The 24027-nt window shown below is 31.0% G+C and overlaps 4 protein-coding genes across 5 annotated transcripts; all 4 read left to right on the forward strand.

The window, feature by feature from the left end:
- Positions 1 to 2927: 2927 nt before the first annotated feature.
- On the forward strand, positions 2928 to 6347 carry LOC124920303 (integrin-linked protein kinase 1-like). 2 transcript variants are annotated; one of them, XM_047460766.1, is made up of 12 exons: positions 2928 to 2962; positions 3110 to 3437; positions 3525 to 3599; positions 3698 to 3814; positions 4470 to 4564; positions 4677 to 4797; positions 4904 to 4983; positions 5063 to 5122; positions 5223 to 5344; positions 5451 to 5536; positions 5787 to 5902; positions 5989 to 6347. In XM_047460766.1, exons 2-12 carry the CDS (start codon positions 3138 to 3140, stop codon positions 6095 to 6097), a joined length of 1281 nt encoding a protein of 426 aa, XP_047316722.1. In that variant the 5' UTR covers positions 2928 to 2962; positions 3110 to 3137; the 3' UTR covers positions 6098 to 6347. The 2 variants fall into 2 exon arrangements, with proteins under 2 accessions (XP_047316722.1, XP_047316720.1); XM_047460764.1 differs by lacking the exon at positions 2928 to 2962 and having other exon boundaries at positions 2980 to 3437.
- A 131-nt stretch (positions 6348 to 6478) lies between these two features.
- LOC124920765 (transmembrane emp24 domain-containing protein p24delta9-like) lies at positions 6479 to 8279 on the forward strand. The gene is made up of 4 exons (XM_047461318.1): positions 6479 to 6898; positions 6986 to 7195; positions 7552 to 7628; positions 7719 to 8279. Exons 1-4 carry the CDS (start codon positions 6677 to 6679, stop codon positions 7861 to 7863), a joined length of 654 nt encoding a protein of 217 aa, XP_047317274.1. The 5' UTR covers positions 6479 to 6676; the 3' UTR covers positions 7864 to 8279.
- Positions 8280 to 18132: 9853 nt separating this feature from the next.
- Positions 18133 to 19990, forward strand: LOC124922188 (galactoside 2-alpha-L-fucosyltransferase-like). The gene is made up of 2 exons (XM_047462923.1): positions 18133 to 18264; positions 18336 to 19990. The coding sequence occupies exons 1-2, from the start codon at positions 18144 to 18146 to the stop codon at positions 19880 to 19882; spliced, it is 1668 nt and encodes a 555-aa protein (XP_047318879.1). The 5' UTR covers positions 18133 to 18143; the 3' UTR covers positions 19883 to 19990.
- Positions 19991 to 22201: 2211 nt separating this feature from the next.
- LOC124923752 (galactoside 2-alpha-L-fucosyltransferase-like) lies at positions 22202 to 23785 on the forward strand. Its single transcript, XM_047463724.1, has one exon. It carries the CDS (start codon positions 22202 to 22204, stop codon positions 23783 to 23785), a length of 1584 nt encoding a protein of 527 aa, XP_047319680.1.
- Positions 23786 to 24027: the final 242 nt, after the last annotated feature.

Consider the following 24027-nt stretch of genomic DNA (forward strand, 5'->3'; position numbering starts at 1 on the left):
TTTTTATGTTTATTTTGATTTCTACTATTCACTTGTCTAGTGTTGTATTTAGGGATGACGAGGGCATCGACGGGAATATGTTTATCATTTTCGTCTCATTTTATTTCGATTTTTTTTATTATTATCCACGCTATGTTCGGTCTTGAAAAACTTGTTATATATATTATAATATATTAAAATTTATATTATTATACAAAAATAATCTTAAAATTATTATAAAATATAAAAAATAAATAAATATATTAGTTATGTTATATATAAATATATATATATATATATAATTAATTGTGTTTATTAGTGTTAAAATCATGATCATCGAGATACGGATAACAAAAATATCAAACCTGCCCTCGTTCACCATCCACTTCAGATAAAACCCACAATTCGAATTGAAAACAATAGATATCCACAAAATTGTATTAAACTGTCTCTCTCATTCTTTATCATAAAAAACTCTAAATATATTTTATACATTTAAAAGTATATATAAAAAGTATCTTACAATCTCATGTGATCTATCTTTAGCTGGTTTAAGTTCACATGGAGATAAAGTACAAGTCAACTCTAATGTACAAATCATAATAAAATTTTGTTCAACTAATAATGATCCCCATAATATTTTTATCAACTTGTCAATATTTTTCTCAAATATTGCATATATATCATATTTGTGATATATTTGACAGCTTATCTTGAATAATTCTTCATCACTTTTGTAGACTTTTCTAAGGTCATGCCATGCATCTACATAAATTACTTGAAAATACTTTGAATATGCTGTAGTTATTATTGTTAAATTTTTTATGTGGATGACTTTATATAATAATTGTTTCATTCAGAAACCAAGGATAAGATCTAGTGGCATTAAAATTAGTAATAGATGATGATGACAAATCAAAAATCCAAGTCAACTTAGAAAATATCAACTATAGGATATATATTGATTGACAAATGAAAAGTCCAAGAGGATGTAGTTATTTTTTTATAAAAAAAAATAACCTTGGTTTGATTTTGATAAAAACAAAAGTGGGTATATTTTATATTATATATATGTTTAAAATAGCTTTTCTATTTAATATTATAAGTATAAAAATAAAATACATGTATTTTAATATATATATATATATATATATAATTGAAAATTCAAATGGATTAAGTTAATAACAGTGAGAAGAGAGAGTTTTTAAAATTTTAAATATTAGTACTAATTTTTGTAATCTCAACTCCCTACTTCAACTTAAAGAAATTAAAATTGAGATTTTTAATGATAATTTTTTTAATTAAAGTTGTTTTATTGTCTTAAAATTATTATTTATTTAATTTTGATTTCAAATTTGAAAACTTATACTTATGAGAAAAAATTTCATGAAAAAATGGTAGAAAAACAGTGATAATATTAAATACTTCTAACTTTTTATTATTATATTAATAGAACTGTTAAAAAAAATGAAAGAAATTAGTTAATGCCAGTTTAAGAGTTTTTGATTTTTTTTTTTTTTTGATAATGTAAGAATTTATGCCTTAAATTAAATTAAAAAGAAGGCTGGACTATCTTAATATAATATAGATTTAGATAATTTAAACGGCTAATATTTAACAATAATAAATATCTCATAAATTATAAGAATATTCTTTTATATCCATTCCTTTGTACTAGTTCATCTCTATTTGACACAGTCTTCTCTTTTGACATGTGATTATCTGACCCAATTCTACTTTATATATATATATATATATATTTTTGGATTTACACAAAAACCAAAAATGAAATCAAATATATTTTCATCAATCAAATAATTTTTCTAAATATACAAAATAACCCCATCATTTAAATATTTTATAATTTTATTATACTATTATTTAAGGAGTTTATAATCATTTTAAAAACTATTTTTTTTTACTTTTTATATCAAACAAATTTTATTTATTTTTAATAAAAAATCAAATTTTATCATCAAATAACCAACCTCAAACAAGCTAGAATGTTTTCATAGGAAGGTTCATTATATTCTTATATAAAAAATTATTAGTTATGAAATATTACAATTATTTAACTTCAATCAAATAATTTACATTCTAGTCCCATAATATTATTCTAAAATAAATATTCCCAAATACTTATACACCAAACAATCCCAATTAACTAGGGCCGATAATTTAGGTCGAATTTGAGTGGACTGAGAGATTAACGGATTGAGCGATACTAACCTGAACATGACCTGTTTAGTAATTTAGGTTAAAATGTTTAACATTAACCTAAACATTTATTTGTAATTGATCCGAACCTGACACGATTAATTTAACTCAACTCAAACCTAACACGATTTAATCCAATGCAATTAATATCACCTATCTTTATTTTAGATTAAAATAATATCAACACAAAACAAAATTAAAATAAAACTAAATTACAATTTCGTTTACAGAAAATCCTAAAAAAAATGAGTGAGTAAATAGGAAAAGAAACATAAAACTTTATAAAAAAAAATTATAAACATGTTGACATGTCTATTTGGTTCATTTAAAGTCGATCCAATTTTGACCTAATCAGGTTAAACGAGTAAAATTCAACCCGAACAAAAAATACATGACTCTAACATTATTTTTTTGTGTTCGGTCTGTGTTTTTCGCAATGATCAGGAATTTTGCTGACCATACAATTAATTACATTTTTTATTTCATCATCTTTTCTATATTTATTTTCAGGTTTTTAGTTAATTTTATTAAAAAAAATGTGACAATATAGTGTTTGTCAAAAATTGAAGAAAAATTGAAAATTTAGTGATAATTTGAGCTAATTTCTTATTACTTTGTGTTAAATAGAAAGGAAAAAGAAAAAGAAAAGATAGACATTTGAATAAAAGGGGTAAGAACAGTCATTATAAAGAAAGTACCTGCTTTCTTCATCCATTCCTCTTCTTCTTCTTCTTCTTCCCTAACTTACGGTTACAGCTTGATACAGGTTGGCTTTCCTTTTCAATTTCCTCCTGACCTTTTCATCACTCCACACGTTAATTCAATCCCTCTCATTTGAATTCACACTCCGCAGCTCTTACTGATCTTATAAACCTCCATCTGAATCTGAACCAATCATCTTATCTACTTCCAGCCATCGGATTTCATCAGAGCAGGAAGAAATGAGTGCTAGTGAAGAACCTCCAACTGTCGACACCAGCCATTCTCCGTCGACGGCGATTGATAAGAAGAAGGAGAAAGGAAAGGTGAGCAGAACGTCTCAGATGTTATGGCACGCGCATCAGAATGATCCTGTTACATTAATGAAGTTGTTGGAAGAAGATCCGTCGTTGGCCATAGCTAGGGATTACGATAATCGGACGTCTCTTCACGTTGCAGCTCTCCATGGATGGATCGATGTTGCCAAGTGTTTGCTCGAGAAAGGAGCTGATGTTAATGCTCAGGATCGTTGGAGGAACACGGTTAGCTTGTTTGATTTTAGGTTTTCCTGAGATTTTTACTGCAAATTGTCTTGCTGATGAGGTTTTCTGATTTACATGTTCATGCAGCCTTTAGCAGATGCTGAAGGAGCTAAACAGTATAGTATTGTTGAGTTGTTAACGTCTCATGGTGGATTATCCTATGTAAGTTGTGATTTTTTCATTATTGTGTGTCTTTGTTGTTGGTCTGGTCTTTATCTTTCAGACTTTTACTCAGAAATATCATTATTGGTAACTTGCAGGGACAAAATGGAAGTCATTTTGAATCGAAGCCTGTCGCGCCACCTCTTCCGGACAAGTGTGATTGGGAAATTGAACCTTCTGAATTGGACTTCTCGACAGCGCACGTCATTGGAAAGGTTTATATCTTTTAACATATTCTATGAATTCTTTTATGTTCATTTATAATTTTATTGATGTAAGAATTGAATCAATTGAATTAATGAGTTTAGATGCATGAAAGCCAATGAGTTTTTTCTGCATTAGAGTTAGCTTTTCCATCACATTGTTAGCAGTGTTTTGTATTAAAATCATAAAACTTATTAACCAACCATTGCGGTATTCCCATCAATAACTTTCACCCAAAGGGTCATATCCTATACTGATCATCTATTAATTTCCATGGATTTTACCATAAGCATACCATAGCTCCTTTTCTTGCATAGCTGTTTGTACAAGGACATTCATCTTTGTTGTTATGAGAAAAGTTCAAAATATTTCCCTTGAACTCGATCTGCAAGGAAAGGAGATGAGAAGATCTACTTCTGGTTACTGACAAATGTCTTCAGAAATCTTCTGACCCAGAGAAGCAAGAAACAAATAAACAACCTTTTTTCTTTGCTTTTGCAATTTAGTTATTGTTCTGGTTCTTTGTTTCTTGCTACCTTTGATGTTTATCACTTATTGTTTTTGATCCACTGCGCCTTCTCAAATGCTGCATATGCATATGCTTTATCTTGAAATTTGCTTCAATATGTGAGTTAGACTGATCAGAGATGCTTTTGATATTGGTAGGGGTCTTTTGGTGAGATAATAAAGGCAAGCTGGCGTGGAACACCTGTAGCTATCAAACGTATTCTTCCGAATCTGTCAGATGATAAATTGGTTATGTAAATTCCTACACTCTGTTCTTGATCATTATAACTTTACCTTCTAGTGAAGTCACTTTCTGTTCTTTCTTTTCAAAGTAAAATCTTAATTTAAATTTCTGCTTTGTTTCAGTCAGGACTTCAGACATGAGGTGGATTTGCTGGTCCAGCTTCGTCATCCTAATATTGTCCAATTCCTTGGAGCTGCCACCGACAAAAAGCCGCTAATGTTAATTACTGAGTATTTACGTGGGGTAAGCAGACCCTAGAATTGCCTGTTTGTATATTTACATATATATATTTTTAAAAGTAAATATGTATATTTCCTTTAAACAATATATACTGACTTTTTTGGTACAGGGTGATCTTCATCAGTACTTGAGGGACAAAGGGGCATTAAGTGCATTACCTGCCATCAACTTGGCTCTAGATATTGCTAGGTTGTTATTATAATTCTCTGAAATTTCTAATAGGCAAAAGATCTAGGCAGTCTTACTTACTGAATTGTTATTTGACCAGAGGCATGGCTTATCTTCATAACGAACCAAATGTCATAATTCATAGAGATCTGAAGCCAAGGTCAGTTTACTTCAAATTGTTCCTCTTCTTCTGCAAATAAATTATTATGATTTAACAATGAAAGATTGTATGAAAATGATGCAATTTGACGACTGAGCAGGAACGTTCTTCTAGTTAACTCTAGTGCAGACCACTTGAAAGTTGGGGACTTTGGATTAAGCAAGCTCATTAGGGTGGAAAAAGCTCATGATGTCTACAAATTGACTGGTGAAACTGGAAGCTGTAAGTTCTCTCAATTAAACTAATTGCCTTTTGCGCCATTAGGAATTGAAATACCTTGGAGACTAATACAGCTTCCACCTTTGTGTGAACATGTTTGTACCAAAAGATCGTTATATGGCTCCTGAAGTATTTAAGCACCGCAAGTATGACAAGAAAGTTGATGTCTTCTCCTTCGCAATGATTCTATACCAGGTAAGTTTGAATTTTGGAAAAAGTTATGAACTTGCCAAAAGATTATCCTATTTGGAAACAGGTATATTGTCACAACACTCCAAAGTTAAATTTGAATGTTTGGTATAAGATTATTCCAGAATCAGCCAATAACAAATGTACACATTTTCGTATTAAGATGAACATGAAAAATTGGAACAAAATAATACCAAAGCAGCCCATTAATATTGAAACAAGAAGAGTAACCGATATATGGCTTGGATTGATTCAGATGCTTGAAGGTGAACCACCATTGTCGAACTATGAACCTTACGAAGCAGCAAAAATTGTAGCTGCAGGAGACAGGCCGGAGTTTAGGGCAAAAGGCTACCATCCCGAGTTGCAAGAGTAAGTACTAACTGCTGGTGTGTCAAACAACAGCTAGCTAGCTAGCTAGCCGTTGAGTTCTTACATATTGTGTTGCGTGGTTTCAGGTTAACGAAAGAGTGCTGGTCTAAGAGAATGAACGAGAGACCAACTTTCTTGGAGATTCTTAAAAGACTGGAGAAGATAAAGGAGATGATATCATCAGATAATCACTGAACCTGTTTTCGTTTGAAGATAGATTTAATTAGTAATGTTTTCTGTTACAACCTGTTGTGTCTTGTCTCATTTTTTTTCCATGAAAAACTAACTGTACATTAATTTGCACAATATGTAACTCATTCAGATTACATTGTTGAGTCAGTCAGTGTGTACATTCTTCATTCAAAAATAATGTGATTCATAATATTTGACCTTATTGGGTTGGAAGTGGGATGATTTTTTATTTTATTTTTGAAAATTAATTATACTTGCAAATACAACTTTAATATTTATTATGGATTCCATTTTAAATTAATACTAGTAATTATTTTTAGAATATATTTCTTTTATTTATAATATGAAGAATATGAAAGAAAGGAGTTCTTCCCACCACGTATGTGCAATTAATAGAAGGCTCGCACGTAGCCGGTCGTCTTCGTGAAAACGCTGACGTTTCTTCTCCCCGAACGCAAAGGCTGAATCTTTCTTCTTCAACGCTTTCTACAGTCTAATCTAACAACTCCTCTTTTGATCTGATGCAAAGAATTCATAAACGGTGAAATCAAGGTCGAAGAATCAGTTATTGGGTTATTGACGATGGCGATGATTGATCATAGATCCACAGTCGTATCAATTGTTATTATAGTCTTGGTGTTTGTTTCTGTCATAGCTGAATCGCTTCGATTTGATCTAACATCGGGCCATACAAAATGCATAGCCGAAGATATCAAGAGCAATTCCATGACTGTCGGGAAGTATCACATAGTCAATCCAAACGAAGGCCAGACACTACCCGAATCTCACAATCTTACTGTCAGGGTAATAATCTATTAACATTCTCGATCTTTCTTTCTTTTCTTTTCTTTTCTCATTGTTTTGTTTTGTTTTGTTTTTGTTTTGTTTTAGGTTACTTCTACGTATGGAAACAGCTATCATTACGCGGACCATGTGAATTCCGGGGAATTTGCTTTTCAGGCAGCCGAGGCTGGGGACTACATGGTTTGCTTTTGGGCGGTTGATCACACACCACAAGTTACAATTTCTATTGATTTTGATTGGAGGACTGGTGTAGCTGCCAAGGACTGGACCAATGTTGCTAAGAAAGGCTCAGTTGATGTAAGTTCCTCGCACTTTGCTTCAATAATAGGTGGTAGTATTTAGAGCAGAGCTTTGAAAAAACATAAATTAGTCCATTACCCCCTTTTGATAACAACAAGAATAATATGAAATCCCAAGAAATATGTTGCTGATTGCCATGTTCATGAGTTTGATATATCAACACCAATCCTGATCTTTCTATTTAATCCTTGGTAATATCATTATTCTTGTGACGAGAAGAAAAGAGATGATCATGATTGACTAGTTGGTGGCATTAATTTCCAATGAATGTTGTCTTCTTCTCTTTGAACTGTTGTTGCTAGTTCTCGAAGTCCCACTTGTTCTGTAACTGGTTTTGGTCTGATTTATAATAGTCAATGGAGTTTGAACTGAAGAAGCTACAGGAGATGATTACTTCGATTCATGAAGAGATGTTTTATCTCCGCGAAAGGTGAGTTTGATTGAGCTACTTACTCTCTTCAACATACAAAACATAAGAATAAGAGATCAGCCAATAAATAAACTCAAAATTTTGATGCAGGGAAGAAGAAATGCAGAAGCTAAACAAAAGCACAAACTCCACAATGGGTTGGTTAAGTTTTCTTTCCCTATGTGTTTGCCTATCAGTAGCTGGTTTGCAATTCTGGCACTTGAAGAACTTTTTCCAAAAGAAGAAGCTCATTTAGTTTCATGCATTCATTCCTCGATCTGTTTTTATTTTTGTTTTTTCAACTCGTTCATGTACAATGTTCTGTCCTAGGTAGTAGTATACTCACGTTTTACACGCACTTTAGTTTTATTTATTCGGGGGAATCTGCTGATAGCTCGTTGGCCATGGAAATCTAAGAACTAAGGTGGTTGTTGTCCTGCCATTAGGATCTTCTTAAATCTGACAATTGTTGGAATAGTATATCATGTTGGTTTTACATGGTTGGTTGATCTTTTGCTTATTATAGTTTTTAAAAGTAGTTATCTTGTGATTATTATTATTATTATGCCTAATTGTAGTTAATTAGCAAAACTCAACATGTAGGCAGTAATAAACATCTTAGGAATTTATATATTTCTCACATTACCATATATGGTAATGTTATGTTCTTTATTCTGATTTTTACTACAAATGGTAATTTAGCTTTGCAATTATTTAAACACCCTTATGTGTCATAGTACTAAATAATTATCTCTATTTAAGTATATTATGTGGTTATTTTGATTCCAAATAAATCAAAATTCACAGAAGAATATGGCTAAAGGGATTGTTCTTGATCTTCTCCCAGTTATATTGTTTTCGCATATCAGACTATTTGTTCTTAAAAAAATAAAAAAAATAAAAAAAAATGAATGTGAAAATGATTAAGATTGATAGATGTGTGGAGTGGTGTTTGGTTAGAACTATGTAATTATTTTCATTCATAATGTTTGGATGAGAGAAATTATTACTATAATCGATACTAATCTAAACAAGGATTAATATTTCAATCTCAATTTTTATTATATTTATTTAATTAAAAATATTTTAACAAAATATAAACACCTAATATCAATAGAACTAATTATATTTTTTTTCACACAAAAATATACTTACAAGTTACAACTCTTTTTCAATTTTTTTACAATTTATAAATAAAAATTATTAATTAAACATAAATAATATAAGATAAATTTTTTAAAATATTATATAATCATATTTAAGTAAAATATAACTGTTATTTTTCTTGAAAACAAAGAAAGAGAATCCACACATTTAATAACATATATTAAAACATGGTATAATTTAAAAAAAAATATTTTATGTTTAACTTTTAAAATAATTTTTTACATATTTTTTATTTTATTTTTAAGTTTTTAAATTTTTTATTTAAATTTATTTATTATAATTTTATTATTAATAATTTAATATATAATATTTAAATTAATTATATAAAAATAATAATAATATTATTAGTTATTGTAATTATTATTAAAATTTATTTTATTAATTATATTTTATTTTAAATAATTTTTTAAAAATTAACTAAAGTAGTAAGTAAATAAAATAAACAAAAAATATCAAACAAGCCGGCCTAGGTTAAATGGAGCCTGGTTGCGGGTCGGATCGGGTCGATTAAGGTGCAGGCGAGTTACGTGAGTAGGCTGGTAGACTTTCATTCATTTTCTCGGCCATGAAATAAAATTTCGGTCGAAAAACGAGTCATGACTGGTTTTCTTGGTCGAAAACCAGACCAAGACATAAAAACTCGATCAGATGCTAGGTGTGGCTGAAACATGCAACCGACTAGCTGAAAAATATATTTGTGACTGAATTTTCTCGGTTGGATGGCAACTTGACTAAATTTCCTCGACCTCCCTTCTAAAACTCGGTAAAAAAAGGTTGTGGCGAGTTTTCTCGGTCGAAAATCAAAGCATAACCAAAATCCTTAGTCACTAGCTAGGCTTAACTAATTTTTCTAAGTCAAAAACTTAGTCAAAGACAAAATTCTCGATTGTTGGCTTGGCTGACTAGCCTTGGGTGATCCTCAATCGTTTCCTCGATAATAAACCACACTAGAGGCTCTAACCCTCGGTCAGAAACTAGGTGAGGCTGATTTTCTCGATAAAAAATTAGGACACTTCTTTCATAATCCAACATTAAATCATCATTCATAATATCAATCATCAAGAAAAATAAAAGAAAACCAAGAAAATCATTTGAATAAAACTTTAAAAGTTTTAAAATCATTCTAAATCGTGTTTTTAGAGGCACTAAACACCCAATTTATCGAGCGAGAACTCTCGGTGAAAGACAATATTCCATCGGTGATAATTTTCACCGAGGGCAACAAACACTCTCGAAAAGTGTCGGTGAAAAAAAAATTAATATCACCGAGAGCATTTGTCGCTTTAAAAAATAATTAAATTATTTTTTTTACCGAGACAGGGTCAATGCTCTCGTTGATAATGGGAAATTTGATGAAATAACCCTCAAAGAGGGTTATTACCACATACAGCATACCATTTATAATTTTTTCATTTTTAACCTTACTTTTTCCCTTTAATTAAAAAAAAATTAAAAAAAATTTGATTTTCTATTCTCCCCGTCGTTTCGTTTCCCTTTCCCCCCTTCTCCTTTCCCTCCCTCTCTCTCGTTTCCAACTTCCCTTTCCTCTCCCGAAGACGACCGATCAAGCCCGAAGACGACGACGACGACGAAAAGCCACTGAAACATCGACGACGTCCTCTTCCCCGAACCCCGACGAGCCCCCGACGACAAATAAGAGCCCCCGACGAGAATCACAACTCTAGAACAACGAAAGTGAGTTTATCTTCCCCGTTTCTATCATAGTTCTCCCGTTTTATATCCATGCATGCTATAATGGAGGAATGGTTGTTTAGGTTTAGGTATGGAAATGTGTCTTTGCTATGGTTGTTTGTAGAAGGCATTTGTAAGTTAGTGTAAAAATCTCACCAAAAAATTTAAAGCCCATCGATCGAATTGTTGATTTTAGGTATAAATGACAATTAGTGCTTCCGCGTTAATAAGAGATCATATGCCTATCTTTTTTCTAAAATTAATGCCTCTATTGGATTCCTTACATCCATGTGGTGATACATCATTTTTTTAAGCTCAAATTTGGTCAAATATTGAGGGATTTATCGTCGATCAACAAAATCATTAGTGCCGGACTCGTCTTGGATTGAGTCTCCACGAAGAATACGCGAAGAACATTTGAAGCCAACGAATCTAAGTTAGTCTAATAGTAAACCAGAATTGTAGAATTAATATGGTTGTTGTTCTTGCTCATTTTTGCTCTTAATTGTTATTACCAAGATTGATGAGTGATCTTAATGCAATTGACCTCTAGTTTGGTTATATCTAGAGTGAACCCTTACTTGTAACCTTGTTGATGATAGTGGATTGTTAAGTGACCTATTTAGATATCGTGGTTTTTTACTTTCGATTTGAAAAGATGTTTTTTCAGGCTAAAACTTGTCTTTCATTGTCGATTCAATTTCATTATGTTTTGAATAATAAATTTTCCCATCACGAAGAACAACCCATATTGCTTGAAGATTGAACGAGATCGTTAATATCGCCCAAGAGCAGCCTACATGGGTCTTCATCGCCATGTATTGTTCATGCAACGTCCTCTTAGGCTTAGGTCTAGGTCTCGGTTGACTATCCCGCCATACCATTGATGGGACCGATGGGCTTTGCCGGTGGTCTCACCGACCAACGACTTTTCCGACCAAGTTCGTCCACATATTTATTTATTTTTCTTTTTATCAAAATATCTAAAAAAACAAATAATATCTTATTAATAACAAATAAATTCATTTAAATTCATATATTTATTAACTTATCATTTACGTTTTATATATCTTTTGATTTTTCTAGTCGAAATCAATTATTTTTGGAGCTTGATCGACACAACGATATCTCCAACAATAATTATTTATTTAGTAAATAGTAATATATTAATTTATTCAAATCAAACCTATTTACTATAATATCATTTATATTATAGTTCAAAATTAATTATTTTCTGAGTCCGATCTACACGACGATGTCTCTAAAAATAATTATTTATTTAATAATATGTTTAATATGTTCGTATATGAATTTTAGAAAATAATAGGCTCAGAATTTATTAAAAATAAAATTATAAAATTGGGGAGTGAAAAATGAGTATCTACAAAATTTGTATATTGGACAAAGTTTGGAGAAAATATTCGATTTAGTAAAATGCATGTCCAAGCTTGAGAAATAGGCACTACATCTGAAATTCCCAATTTTATACTTTCTTTCAAACTTGTTTATTTAAAATAATAAAAAGGAAAAGAGAGCAAATTTGATGAGTCTCTCGGGAGGGAGACTCGTATAACAACTTTTCACCTCTTAAATTTGATTAGTGTTCTAATCGTTGCAGACTTGACTTAATCTATAAACATGACTCTTTCAACATGTATACCTAGACACTCCCAAAAATATACATGGTGGTTTAATGCCAATACCTCGTTATTATGAATCATTCTCAACGGAATTGAATTGTTAAGCATTGTGAATCTATTAGTCACTCCTTACTTGAGAACTACTTAGGACACTGTTTTAGATTAAAGATATCATTAGAACACCATAGTAACTCTAGAGGAGTACTATTCGGGACGTTATCTCTGAATTGGGTGAAGTAAAGTTAATACCATAGTAACTACAAACAAGTACTATTTATGACAATATCTTTGAATTGGGCGAAGAAAATCAACAACATATATATTTCAGATGAGTATTATTCAGGACAATACCTATAAATTGGGAAAAGTAAAGTCAACACCACAGTAACTCCAGACGAGTACTATTCGGGCGATACCACTAAATTGGGTGAAATTAATATCATTAACACCATAGTAATTCCAAACGAATACTATTCATGACAATACCTCTAAATTGAGCGAAATAAAGTCAATACCATAGTAACTCCAAATGAGTACTATTCATGACAATACCTCTAAATTGAGCGAAATAAAGTCAATACCATAGTAACTCCAAATGAGTACTATTCGGGATGATACCTCTAAATTGGGTGAAATATCATCAACACCATAGTAACTCCAGACGAGTACTATTTGGGATGATAACTCTAAATTGGACGAAGTAAAATCAATACCATAGTAACTCTAGACGTGTACTACTTAGGACGATACCTCTGAATTGGGTGAAACAAACTCAACACCATAGTAACTCTAGACGATTACTATTAAGGATGATACCTCTGAATTGGGAGAAGCAAAGTCAACACCATAGTAACTTTAGATGAGTACTATTTAGGATGACACCTCTAATTTTGGAAAAGAAAAATCAATACTATCATAACTTCGGACAAAACTTCGGACAAGTACTATTCGGGATGATACCTCTGAATTGAGCGAAATATCATCAAAACACCATAGTAACTCCAAACGAGTACTATTATGGATGATATTTCTAAGTTGGGTGCATACAATGCCTACAGTTGAGACGATTGCCAACATAATTTATTAAGGAATAAATCATCCGTAACAGGATAACTCACAATGTATCTCTAGGGGATCAAAAGAAGAAGTGAATCACTCAATCATTTTATCCTAAAGATTGTTTCCAAGCATTCAAGGATGGTGGTATATTCATTATTTTCATTCTTACATTGAATGCTCCTTAAAAAAACAACTAAAAAACAGAACTCTGAGTCTATAATAGTTGAAGAGAATAAATATCAATATGATAATATAGAAAATTTTCTTTTATTAAAAATATAATAATAAATTTGTTAAAGTCCTCGATAGGGATTACTTGCTAAAGGAATGCTTACCGAAGGGCAAGGGAAGGATCGTGATTGGATTCAAAAGTAAAGCATCCAGGAAGTCCATCAATAACTAAAGTAACTATTAATGGAGGTATCAAAAGACAATAACTTCATATGCTAAAATGAAAATAATGCCCAAATTATGTTAGAATAGAGATTTTATTGAATAATATATAAATTACATAGTTATGTTTATAATATATATAACCAGTAAAGAAATTAATATTATATATATATATATTAAACTGTTAAGTAAATTAATATAGCACGGGTAAGAATATAAACAAAATATTATTTATCTATAAATAGTTTAAATAAAATTAATATTATTCTAATTTAATTAATTTAAAATTAGTTTTAATTTATAAAAATTAAGTTAAATTTAAAATGTATTGTTGGCCTATATTTTAAAATGGGCAAATTATCTGGGCGACCCTCAAACTATCTCAATCGCTCACTTTTGGCCCTCAAATTAATTTTTGAAACAAATCGCCCTTTAACTTTTATAAAGGTTACCAGTGGCCCTTTCATCAACTTTTTGGTTAAACTTAACGGTTTAAGTTTAAAATATTATTTTTTTATATATTATCTTTAATCTTATATTTTATATTTATATATATATAATTATTAAATCGCTTATATATAATATTATATATATATTATTATTAAATTTTATATAATTATTAAATCTTTTATATAATAAATAAATAATATATATATTATTTATTTTTATCTATATCTATATAATTTATATATATTATCATTAACTAATTTATATATAATATTTATATAATATATATTTTAAAAAATAATTTAAGTATTAAAAGTATTCAAGTAGTTAGAAGGTTACAATTACTTTTAATAAATTATTTTTAATATATATAAAATAAAGTTTAAAAATAAATTATATAGATTATCCCTAATCATTAATTATATATATATATATAAATAAATTTATATAATTTATAGAATATATATTTTACAAAATAATTTGAAAGATTAAAAGTAATTGAAACCTTCTAACTACTCAACTACTTTTAACACTTAAATTATTTTTTAAAATATATATTATATAAATATTATATATTATATATAAATTAGTTAATGATAATATATATAAATTATATATAGATAAAAATAAATAATATATATATTATTTATTTATTATATAAAAGATTTAATAATTATATAAAATTTATAATAATATATATATAATATTATATATAAGCGATTTAATAATTATATATATAAATATAAAATATAAGATTAAAGATAATATATAAAAAAATAATATTTTAAACTTAAACCGTTAGATTTAACTAAAAAGTTGATGGAAGGGCCACTGGTGACCTTTATAAAAGTTGAAGGGGCGATTTGTTTCAAAAATTAGTTTGAGGGCCAAAAGTGAGCGATCGAGATAGTTCGAGGGCCGGCCAGGTAATTTGCCCTTTTAAATTTATTTAAAAGAAATGTAGATTTCTTCTTAATAAGAATCAAGTCAACACAATTTTTCTTGTTAGGTATTATAGATCAATTTACTTAAAGTTGTGTCATAATTTTTTCTCTTATTTAAGGTAATGTTAAACGTGCTTTACAATATTAATGACCTTTTATCCATTACCGCAGCCTTTTTTACCATCACTTCGATAAACCAACCACCAATCACACAATCCACATCTCATATTGTGACTTCACACACCTTCATATACCTATTATCTCTCATCAAATCAACCATCATTCTCAATCGACCTCTCATATCATGACCTCACATTTTTCACATGTCTCTTATCACACTCGACAAACCAATCATTAATCTCAATTGACCTCTAGTATCGTGAACTCATACATTTTCACATTTTAGTCAATAAAAAATTCATTCATATTATTTTTAACCATCGATATCTCCTTCATTATCAGTCTCTTATCCCCACAAATGTCACCTCTCATCTCGTAATTTTTATCCTTATCGATCGCGACCTATTTTACCACCAATTGACCTCTTATCTTGTGACTCACACTTTTTCATATTCCTCTTTATCCACTTGAAAAATTACCCACAAATCACAATCAACATTTAATCGATCTCATAACCTCACACACTTTTACAATTTGATTAATCAACATCTTATTCATATATTTTAACCACTATTTCTCATTTATTACCATCCTCTTTTATATTACCGCGACTTCTTTTTTTATCCCCACTTCGATAAACCAATCACCAAATCTCAATCGACATCTCATCACGTGACCTCTCACACTTTCACACACCTCTTATTCTCGTCAAACCATCACCAATCCCTCAATCGACCTCTAATCTTGTGACTCACACTTTTTCATATGTTTCTTTGTCCTCTTAACAAATAACTCACCAATCACAATCGACCTATAATATCGTGACCTCACACACTTTTATATTTCGGTCAATCAACATCTCATTTTTAACCATTAATATCTCATTTGTTATCAACCTTTTAAATTATTCTCCACTTCCAGTAAACCAACCACCAAATCTCAATCGACATCTCAACTCATGACCTTACACACTTTAACACACCTCTTATCCCTTGTCAAACCAAACATCAATCTCCCCAATTGACTTCTCACACTTTTTTATATGCCTCTTTATCCTCTTAGCAAACCACTCACTAATCCTAATTTTGACCTCTAATCTCGTGACTACACATTTATACTTCGATCAATCAACATCTCATTTATATATTTTTAACTGTCAATATCTCCTTTAATTATCTCGGCTTCTTATCCTGACAAATCAACCACAAATCTCCACCTTGCATCTCATCATATTTACTTTTATCGCGACTTCTTTTACCCCCACTTCAACAAATCAATAACCAATTCCCAATCAACCATTTCGGTCAATCAACATCTCATTCATATATTTTTAACCACTAATATCTAATTTGTTAAGAAGACCTCTTATATTTTACCCTCATTTCGGATAACCAACCACCAAATCCAATCGACATTTCATCTCTATGACCTCACACACTTTTACACACCTCCTCCTCTCGGCAAAGAACCCACCAATCGTAGTCGACCTTCTTTGCCCCCCACTTCAACAAATCAACAACCAACTTCAATCGATTACACACATTTTATCCCTCGTCAAACCAACCACCAAGTCTCCAATTGACCCTAATTTTGTGACTCACATTTTTTTATATGTCTCTTTATCTCCTCATATACCTTTTTACCCCCTCGGTAAATAACTCACCAATCTTAGACGACCTATTTTACCCCAACTTTAACAAATTAACAATCAATACCAATTGATTACACACCTTTTATACATCGTCAAACCAACCACTAACCCCTCAATTAACCATCATCTCGTGACTCACAATTTTTTATATGCCTCTTTATCCCCTTGGCTGACAAACTACCCAACACTTCACATGTCTCTTATACATTGTTTAAAAGTTGTGTTACCATATATTATACTCAAAAATACATTTTTTAACATCGATCTCTTAAATATTTATAATACTCACTTTTAAATTTGCAAAATTTGTGACAAACTCAGTCTTAAGCATTAAATATGAACACCTTAATTGCTAGACCACTTGAAATTATTGAAATAATTATATAATTTTGTGTATGTAGATATATTTTGTATTTAATATGTATTACCAATTAGTTAATTAGTCGACATTTGTGACTCACACTTTTTATATGTCTCTTTATCAAGTTCGAAACATACATTTAATATTTTAAAATTTTATTTTTAACCATTTCAAATTTATCAACGGGTCAATTCACGATCTGATTAAAGTATCCATTTACTCTCACATATTTATTCAAATTAATCACAGCTATCGACCTGACAAACAACAAACAAATTCAAATTAAACATTATTATATATAGATAATGATATTATCGTAATATTAATATCTTATAAATATCTTATTTTATATTATATAAGTCCAGTTAATAAGTTACATTATTTTATAAATGAAATAATTACCAATTTGCCAGTTTGATTTTCCTCCAATAGATCACAAATTAAGTCGACATAATAGGGTATAAAAGACAGCCCATATATATCATGAAAAATGATAAACTCAAAAAAATATTCAATGAAAGTAAGTCCACGAATCAACGTGGCATGACATGTGGGTAGGAGAGAGAAATTTTTCAAAATGTCCCGAAACGACTTCATAATGTCTCGAAACGGTAATTTCGGGTCCCGAAACGGTTATTTTGGAACAAAAAAAAATTCTTCCCGAAATTAGCGATTTTGGGACGTGGGGACACCTGGCAGGCCACGTCGAATTCGTGGATCTGTTTTTGTTGAATCTTTCGTTGAGTTTATCAATCCTCATACATCATTGATAAACTGTTTTTGGCCAATTTTTGGGAGCTCTAATTAAGAATACTCAAAGGAAAAATAAAAACTGTTTCAGTTTAACTTAAATTTGCTAAATGAGTCGTTTATTGAAATAATGTTTATGTGAGGTGTATTGAATACTTTTTCATAACACAAATAGTGATAATTGAAATATGCTCATTATATTGAAGGAGAAGAAATATAATTGAAGGTATTGTATCCCTTAGACTTCAATATATCTTTTATATATTAAATCAATTAATATGATGGATCATCTACCACTCTCTTTATCAAACAATGAGATATTGGGTGTCACTACGTTTTCTATTGTCTACTTTTGTGTTTACGATCATACTTTTCTCCAGAAATTTTATGAGCTCCGGTGGTGATCGATTAGCAGCATTTCTCGGAACTAGAGGTGAGATCAAAGAAACTAATTAATACTTGATATTTATGTATCTTATGTTTCTTATATATATATATATATAGGTTTAAATGTTGATAAACGCCACGACACATTTCTCGGCTTCGGGGGACTACTCGAAGAAGGTTATTACGATGAAGGTTCATGCACAAGCAAACGCGAATCAACTCTCTATCGTAAACCCTCCCTTCACGAGCCTTCTACTTACTTAGTCTCGAGATTACGAAAATATGAGTCCATGCATAGAAAATGCGGTCCTAATACTCAAAATTACTACCAAGCCCTAAAATTGCTCTCCTCAAATAATAGTGGTTCTGGTGTTAATTATCAAAATTTTGAAGATTGTAAATACCTAGTTTGGATTCCTCGAAGTGGTTTGGGAAATAAATTAGTAAGCCTAGTCTCTACATTTCTATATGCCCTCCTCACTACTAGGGTTTTGCTCATCGATCAACAAGTTAGCATGGAAGGTCTCTTCTGCGAGCCCTTCAAGAACACGACGTGGATCCTCCCATCGGATTTTCCCTTGAGGAGTGAATTCGGAGGCTTCCGCCATGGCTCTCCTTACTCTTATGGCCGGATCATACTAAATAAGATGAACACAAACGCCTCATCTTTTGTGTATCTCCATGTGTCTTTTGATTCTGACGATCTTGACATGCTCTTATTTTGCAAAGAGTATCAAATCCCACTTCAAAAAGTGCCATGGCTTGTGATAAGATCGGACCAATATTTCGCCCCGTCTCTATTCTTAACTCCCACCTTTGATGAAGAACTCGAAAATCTATTCCCAAAAAAGGACACCGTCTTCCATCACTTGGGAAGGTACCTCTTTCACCCTTCAAACGAAGTTTGGGGACTCATCAAGAGGTACTACGACGCGCACTTGGCCGACGCGAAAGAGAGAATTGGTATCCAAATAAGAGACTTCGCCACCACTCCCATGGGGTTCGGACGAATGAAGAAACACATATTCAGACACTACCTCCCTCAATTCGCGCACGACGAATCCATCGTGCGACAGATTGAGGATATTTGTAACGTGACAAGCTTGGACCGACACATGATGGACCGAGTCGTGTCGTGCTTCCTCGAACGCAAGCTCTTGCCAAACGTGCGCAATCCAAACCTAGCCACGATGAACATCTCAAACGAAGACCAAACAATTAGGTCGAAGGCAGTTTTAGTGACGTCTTTGAGCTCGTCTTACTACAAGAATATAAGCGAGATGTATCGAGATATTCTTGGAGTTTTCCAACCGAGCAACGAGGGCGTACAGAAAAGTGGTAAGAGTACGCATAATATGAAGGCGTGGGCGGAGATATATCTATTGAGCTTGATGGATGAATTGATAACGACCCCGTTTTCGACTTTTGGGTATGTAGCTCGAGGTCTTGGAGGCAAAAGGGCATGGATGGTGAATGGACCTCATAGAGAAATGGAAGCAAATGAGCCATCTTGTATTCAAGTTACATCAATGGAGCCTTGCTTTCACAATCCTCCATCTAATTATCATTGTAACTTCGAAACTAGATCCATGGTTCCTAATTATGTCCAGCACTGTGAGGATTTGAAGTGGGGTCTTAAATTGGTTGATGTTCATAATCACTAGTTTTTTTTAATAGAAATATTGGGTCCAGAAAATTAAAAGATATATCATACAATTTGTATTTTTGTTATTTATATTTTTATCCCGGATCCCCACATTTGTACGTGGTAATTTATTTGTAAGTTTTGCCTACGTGTCGTATATATTTAATCGAGTTAGTTTGTTTTTGAATAACTTTTATTTGATAAAAGAATAAGGGCTTGTTTGATTGGAGTTTATTTGAATAAATATTAAATTATTTAAAAAATCATAATAGATGTTGAATTTGAGAAAATATGTTTTTTTGGTAAAGAATTTAAAAGTATTAATATATAATAATAAAATAATATTTAAAAAAAATACAATAAAATCTCTATAAATTTTAAAATTACATCAACTATGGCTATCGGGCACAAATTGATACGAATCACTTTCTAGATTATTATGGTGAAAATAATGAATGTTACGAGGTTCAAAACATTAAAGAAATTGTGGAAGATACTATTCAAAATCAGATGACGAAGTTGAACATGATTCAATAGCTTTGGAACCGATCACTCGAAAAGAAGCATGGCAAGCGACAATCTTTACAATTTTTTTGTTACGATACAAGACAATGCCTCAACTCTTAAGTGCAATTAAGAGATTTAAAGATAAACTAAATATAGATTTAAAGTTAAAAAAAAAAATTGACTAAAAATTCAATTTTTTAATAAATAATCTTAAAATTTGGAAGTTATTTTTTTTTAGTAATTATTAATTTATAATTTTTTTGGACCAATATATATACACGAGAATTAAAAAAAATATTATCTTACTATTTTATCCATCATTATTTGTTTTAATTGGTTCAGATATAATTTAATTAGTAGTCAAGTTAATATAAGAAAATATAAAATGGATGTTTAATTATATAAGAATTAAAAAAAACTACCTAATAACATAAAATTTGAGATTGTTTTACAATAAAATATTAAAATATATTTTTATATTTACAAAATAAATTTAATAAAATATTTTATTTAATAAATTAAGTAATTTATAAAAAAATTTTTATAAAAATTGTCTCAAAATCAAATATAAATAAACAAAGATACAGTAGAATTTGTAATTTCATTTTAGTGATTTAAAAAAATTATAAAAGTTTTTTTATTATATTTTATTTTATATCTCTACATTTATAGATGATATTTTCATTGCAGATTTTTCATATGATTTTGGACTTTACATAGAAATATGTAAATGGTTAAAAAGAATAGATTGATTGAACTTTTTTTATAATGAATTATTAAATAATTTTTTATATTTAAAATTTGAATTTAATAAAAATAAAATAAGAGTTATAATATATTAATAGATGAATAAAGTGTTTTAATGCTTATAACTTATAATTATAATTATTTGACATAAATTTAAAAACAAAATGAGAATTATGTAGAACTGAAATGTACACGTGTCACTTTTTTTAAATCTCATTACGCTACTCATTTGACTTTGACTAAATTGCGATCCATCATATTAAATTTAATTATTTAAATATGCTATGAATATGACTTGAAAAAATGATCTTCTACTATCTTCCTTTAATTTCGCCTTTTTCACGTTAAAAGTATAATAATAAATAAATAAACAAATAAACCCAAAATAAAACAAAATAAATTCTAAATTTTAAAGAACTAATAATTTAGAAAGATTTAAGTCTCAAAATTTCTTAAGCTAAATATCTTTACATTGCACATTTGTATTATGGTAGACCGGTTTTTCTCAATACATATAACATTTTTCAAATAATTAACTTTAAACCCCATAATGTAATTCTAATATTGACATTGAAAAATAAGATTATATTCATTGAAAAAGCATAGAAATATAATGTGTATGAAAAACCCTAAGGAACTTAAAGGATACTCAAAGGGTTTTCTAAAGATATGATATTAAAATGTTTCGTAGGCAGCAAATAATAAAGTTTCTTGGAAGTAATAATCAAATTAATCTGTATATGATCAAGATTCAAGATGATGTTCTTCAATCTGTGATCACATTAACTCATTATTTCTTAATTTCTTACAATAATCAATGGGGTGGAGATGGATAATCCCTACCATGGTGATCTTCTGTCTCACCTTCTTCTTCAAAGTAATTTTTGACAATGGAGGATTTGGAGTTACAATGTTTTTGCTTCAAAGGAATTACGCCAAATGTACGAATTACATAATACCTTGATCAATCAATCATTCATCATTTCATCTCAATCTCAACAATCATGTATTCTAATTTAAGTTATGTTCAATTATATATATATATATATGATGATCATGAGTTTATGTTTATTTAGATGTTGATATGCACGAAGACGTTTTGCTCGGAGGATTACTAGAAGAAGAATCCAATAAAGGAACTTGCATAAGCAAGCGCGAATCCGCACTTTATCGTAAACCTTCGCCTCACAAACCTTCTCCATATCTCATCTCGAGATTGCGAAAGTACGAAGCTATGCATAGAAAATGCGGACCTAATTCTTCCAATTTTGATAAAGCCGTGAAGAGATTCTCCCCGGAAAAGGGAGCCCCCTCCATGACTAATTACTCGATAGAAGAATGCAAATATCTCATTTGGATTCCTTCCAATGGCTTGGGTAATAGATTGGTGAGTATAGTTTCCGCATTCCTCTACGCTCTACTCACGAATAGGGTTTTCCTCATCGACGAGCCGGAGAGCGAGGATGATCTCTTGTGCGAGCCATTCGAGAACACAACATGGCTTCTTCCTCCCAGTTTTCCGCCAAAGATATATTTCACGAGGTTTCATCGAAACCTTCCAAATTCTTACGGTAACACGATAAAGAATATGAACACGAGCACCCGTGATTTCTTCATTAATAATGCGTCGGTTCCACCTTTGTTTTATCTTCATCAGCTATTTGATTGCGATGATCATGACATGCTCTTTTATTGCGACGACTATCAACTCCCGCTAAAGAAAACGCAATGGTTGGTGTTGAGATCGGATGAATACTTTGCACCGTCGCTATTTTTAATGCCAGCCTACGAGCAAGAACTAAGTAGATTATTCCCCAAGAAAGACAAGTTGTTTCATCATTTAAGTAGATACCTTTTCCACCCTTCAAATGTCGTGTGGGGACTTGTCAAGCGGTACTACGATGCTTACTTTTCCGGGGCAAATGAGAAAATCGGTATCCAAATAAGGGACTTCAAAACCACACCAATGTCTTTCAAAGGGTCGAGTAAACGAATTTTTAGCTACTATTTTCCTTTTTTTGCGCGCAACAAAAGAGTAAATCAACAAATTCGAGATATTTGCAGCGTAACAAGCATGGATGCTTACATGATGGACCGGATCGTGTCATGCTTGCTAGACCAAGGGATTTTGCCCAAACCGGTTATAAGAAACGTCCCTAACGACAAGTACATTGTATCATATCCAAATACAAAACCTATATCAAAAGCCGTCATGGTGGCATCATTGAGTTTGTCATACTACGACAACATAAGCAACATGTATTGGGAACAACCTACGGAAAATGGAGAGGTTATAAGGATTTGCCAACCTAGCCACGAGAATAGCCAACATAACGAGAAGATGACACACAACATGAAGGCGTGGGCCGAGATATATCTCCTAAGTTTGATGGATGTGTTGATCATAAGCCCATTTTCTACGTTCGGCTATGTAGCTCAAGGATTGAGCGGCAAAAAAGTGTGGATGATTAATTCTCCTCACGTGAAAATCCCACCAACCGAACCGTCTTGTGTTCGAGCTAAGTCGCCCGAGCCTTGCTTCCATAGTCCTCCTTATTATGACTGCAAGGCTAAATATGGGGTTGATCCAGGATCAAGGGTTCCTTATGTGCAACACTGTGAGGATTTAAAATGGGGGATTAAATTGGTTGATGGTGATGACTTATAAATACATTTGCATTTCTTTCTTTCTGTTAAAACTATATGACTTTCCTTATTTGTATGCTCAACTCTTATTTTTTAATATTTAGTGAACCTTTAAAAAAATATTATTATAAGTATGTATTAAAGTTGAAAAGAAGATTCAAATTATTATTGTTTTCAGCTATATAGTCGATTTTGTACTTACTTTAAAAGGGATAGCAATGAGAGGGTTTAAATCGGAAAATCGCATTACTGTCCGCCCCAATC

The sequence above is a fragment of the Impatiens glandulifera genome, chromosome 1 (assembly GCF_907164915.1).
Source record: "Impatiens glandulifera chromosome 1, dImpGla2.1, whole genome shotgun sequence".
In the NCBI taxonomy this organism is placed as follows: domain Eukaryota; kingdom Viridiplantae; phylum Streptophyta; class Magnoliopsida; order Ericales; family Balsaminaceae; genus Impatiens; species Impatiens glandulifera.

What these genes read in the sequence shown, in the direction of transcription:
- LOC124920303 (XM_047460766.1), top strand. Translation starts at nt 3,138, where the DNA reads ATGAGTGCTAGTGAAGAACCTCCAACTGTCGACACCAGCCATTCTCCG. An exon ending in CTCATGGTGGATTATCCTAT is followed by an intron (nt 3,600 to 3,697) that starts GTAAGTTGTGAT and finishes GGTAACTTGCAG; the next exon opens with GGACAAAATGGAAGTCATTT. An exon ending in TTACTGAGTATTTACGTGGG is followed by an intron (nt 4,798 to 4,903) that starts GTAAGCAGACCC and finishes TTTTTGGTACAG; the next exon opens with GGTGATCTTCATCAGTACTT.
- LOC124920765 (XM_047461318.1), top strand. Translation starts at nt 6,677, where the DNA reads ATGGCGATGATTGATCATAGATCCACAGTCGTATCAATTGTTATTATA. An exon ending in CTCACAATCTTACTGTCAGG is followed by an intron (nt 6,899 to 6,985) that starts GTAATAATCTAT and finishes GTTTTGTTTTAG; the next exon opens with GTTACTTCTACGTATGGAAA. An exon ending in CTAAGAAAGGCTCAGTTGAT is followed by an intron (nt 7,196 to 7,551) that starts GTAAGTTCCTCG and finishes GATTTATAATAG; the next exon opens with TCAATGGAGTTTGAACTGAA.
- LOC124922188 (XM_047462923.1), top strand. Translation starts at nt 18,144, where the DNA reads ATGAGATATTGGGTGTCACTACGTTTTCTATTGTCTACTTTTGTGTTT. An exon ending in AGCATTTCTCGGAACTAGAG is followed by an intron (nt 18,265 to 18,335) that starts GTGAGATCAAAG and finishes ATATATATATAG; the next exon opens with GTTTAAATGTTGATAAACGC.
- LOC124923752 (XM_047463724.1), top strand. Translation starts at nt 22,202, where the DNA reads ATGCACGAAGACGTTTTGCTCGGAGGATTACTAGAAGAAGAATCCAAT.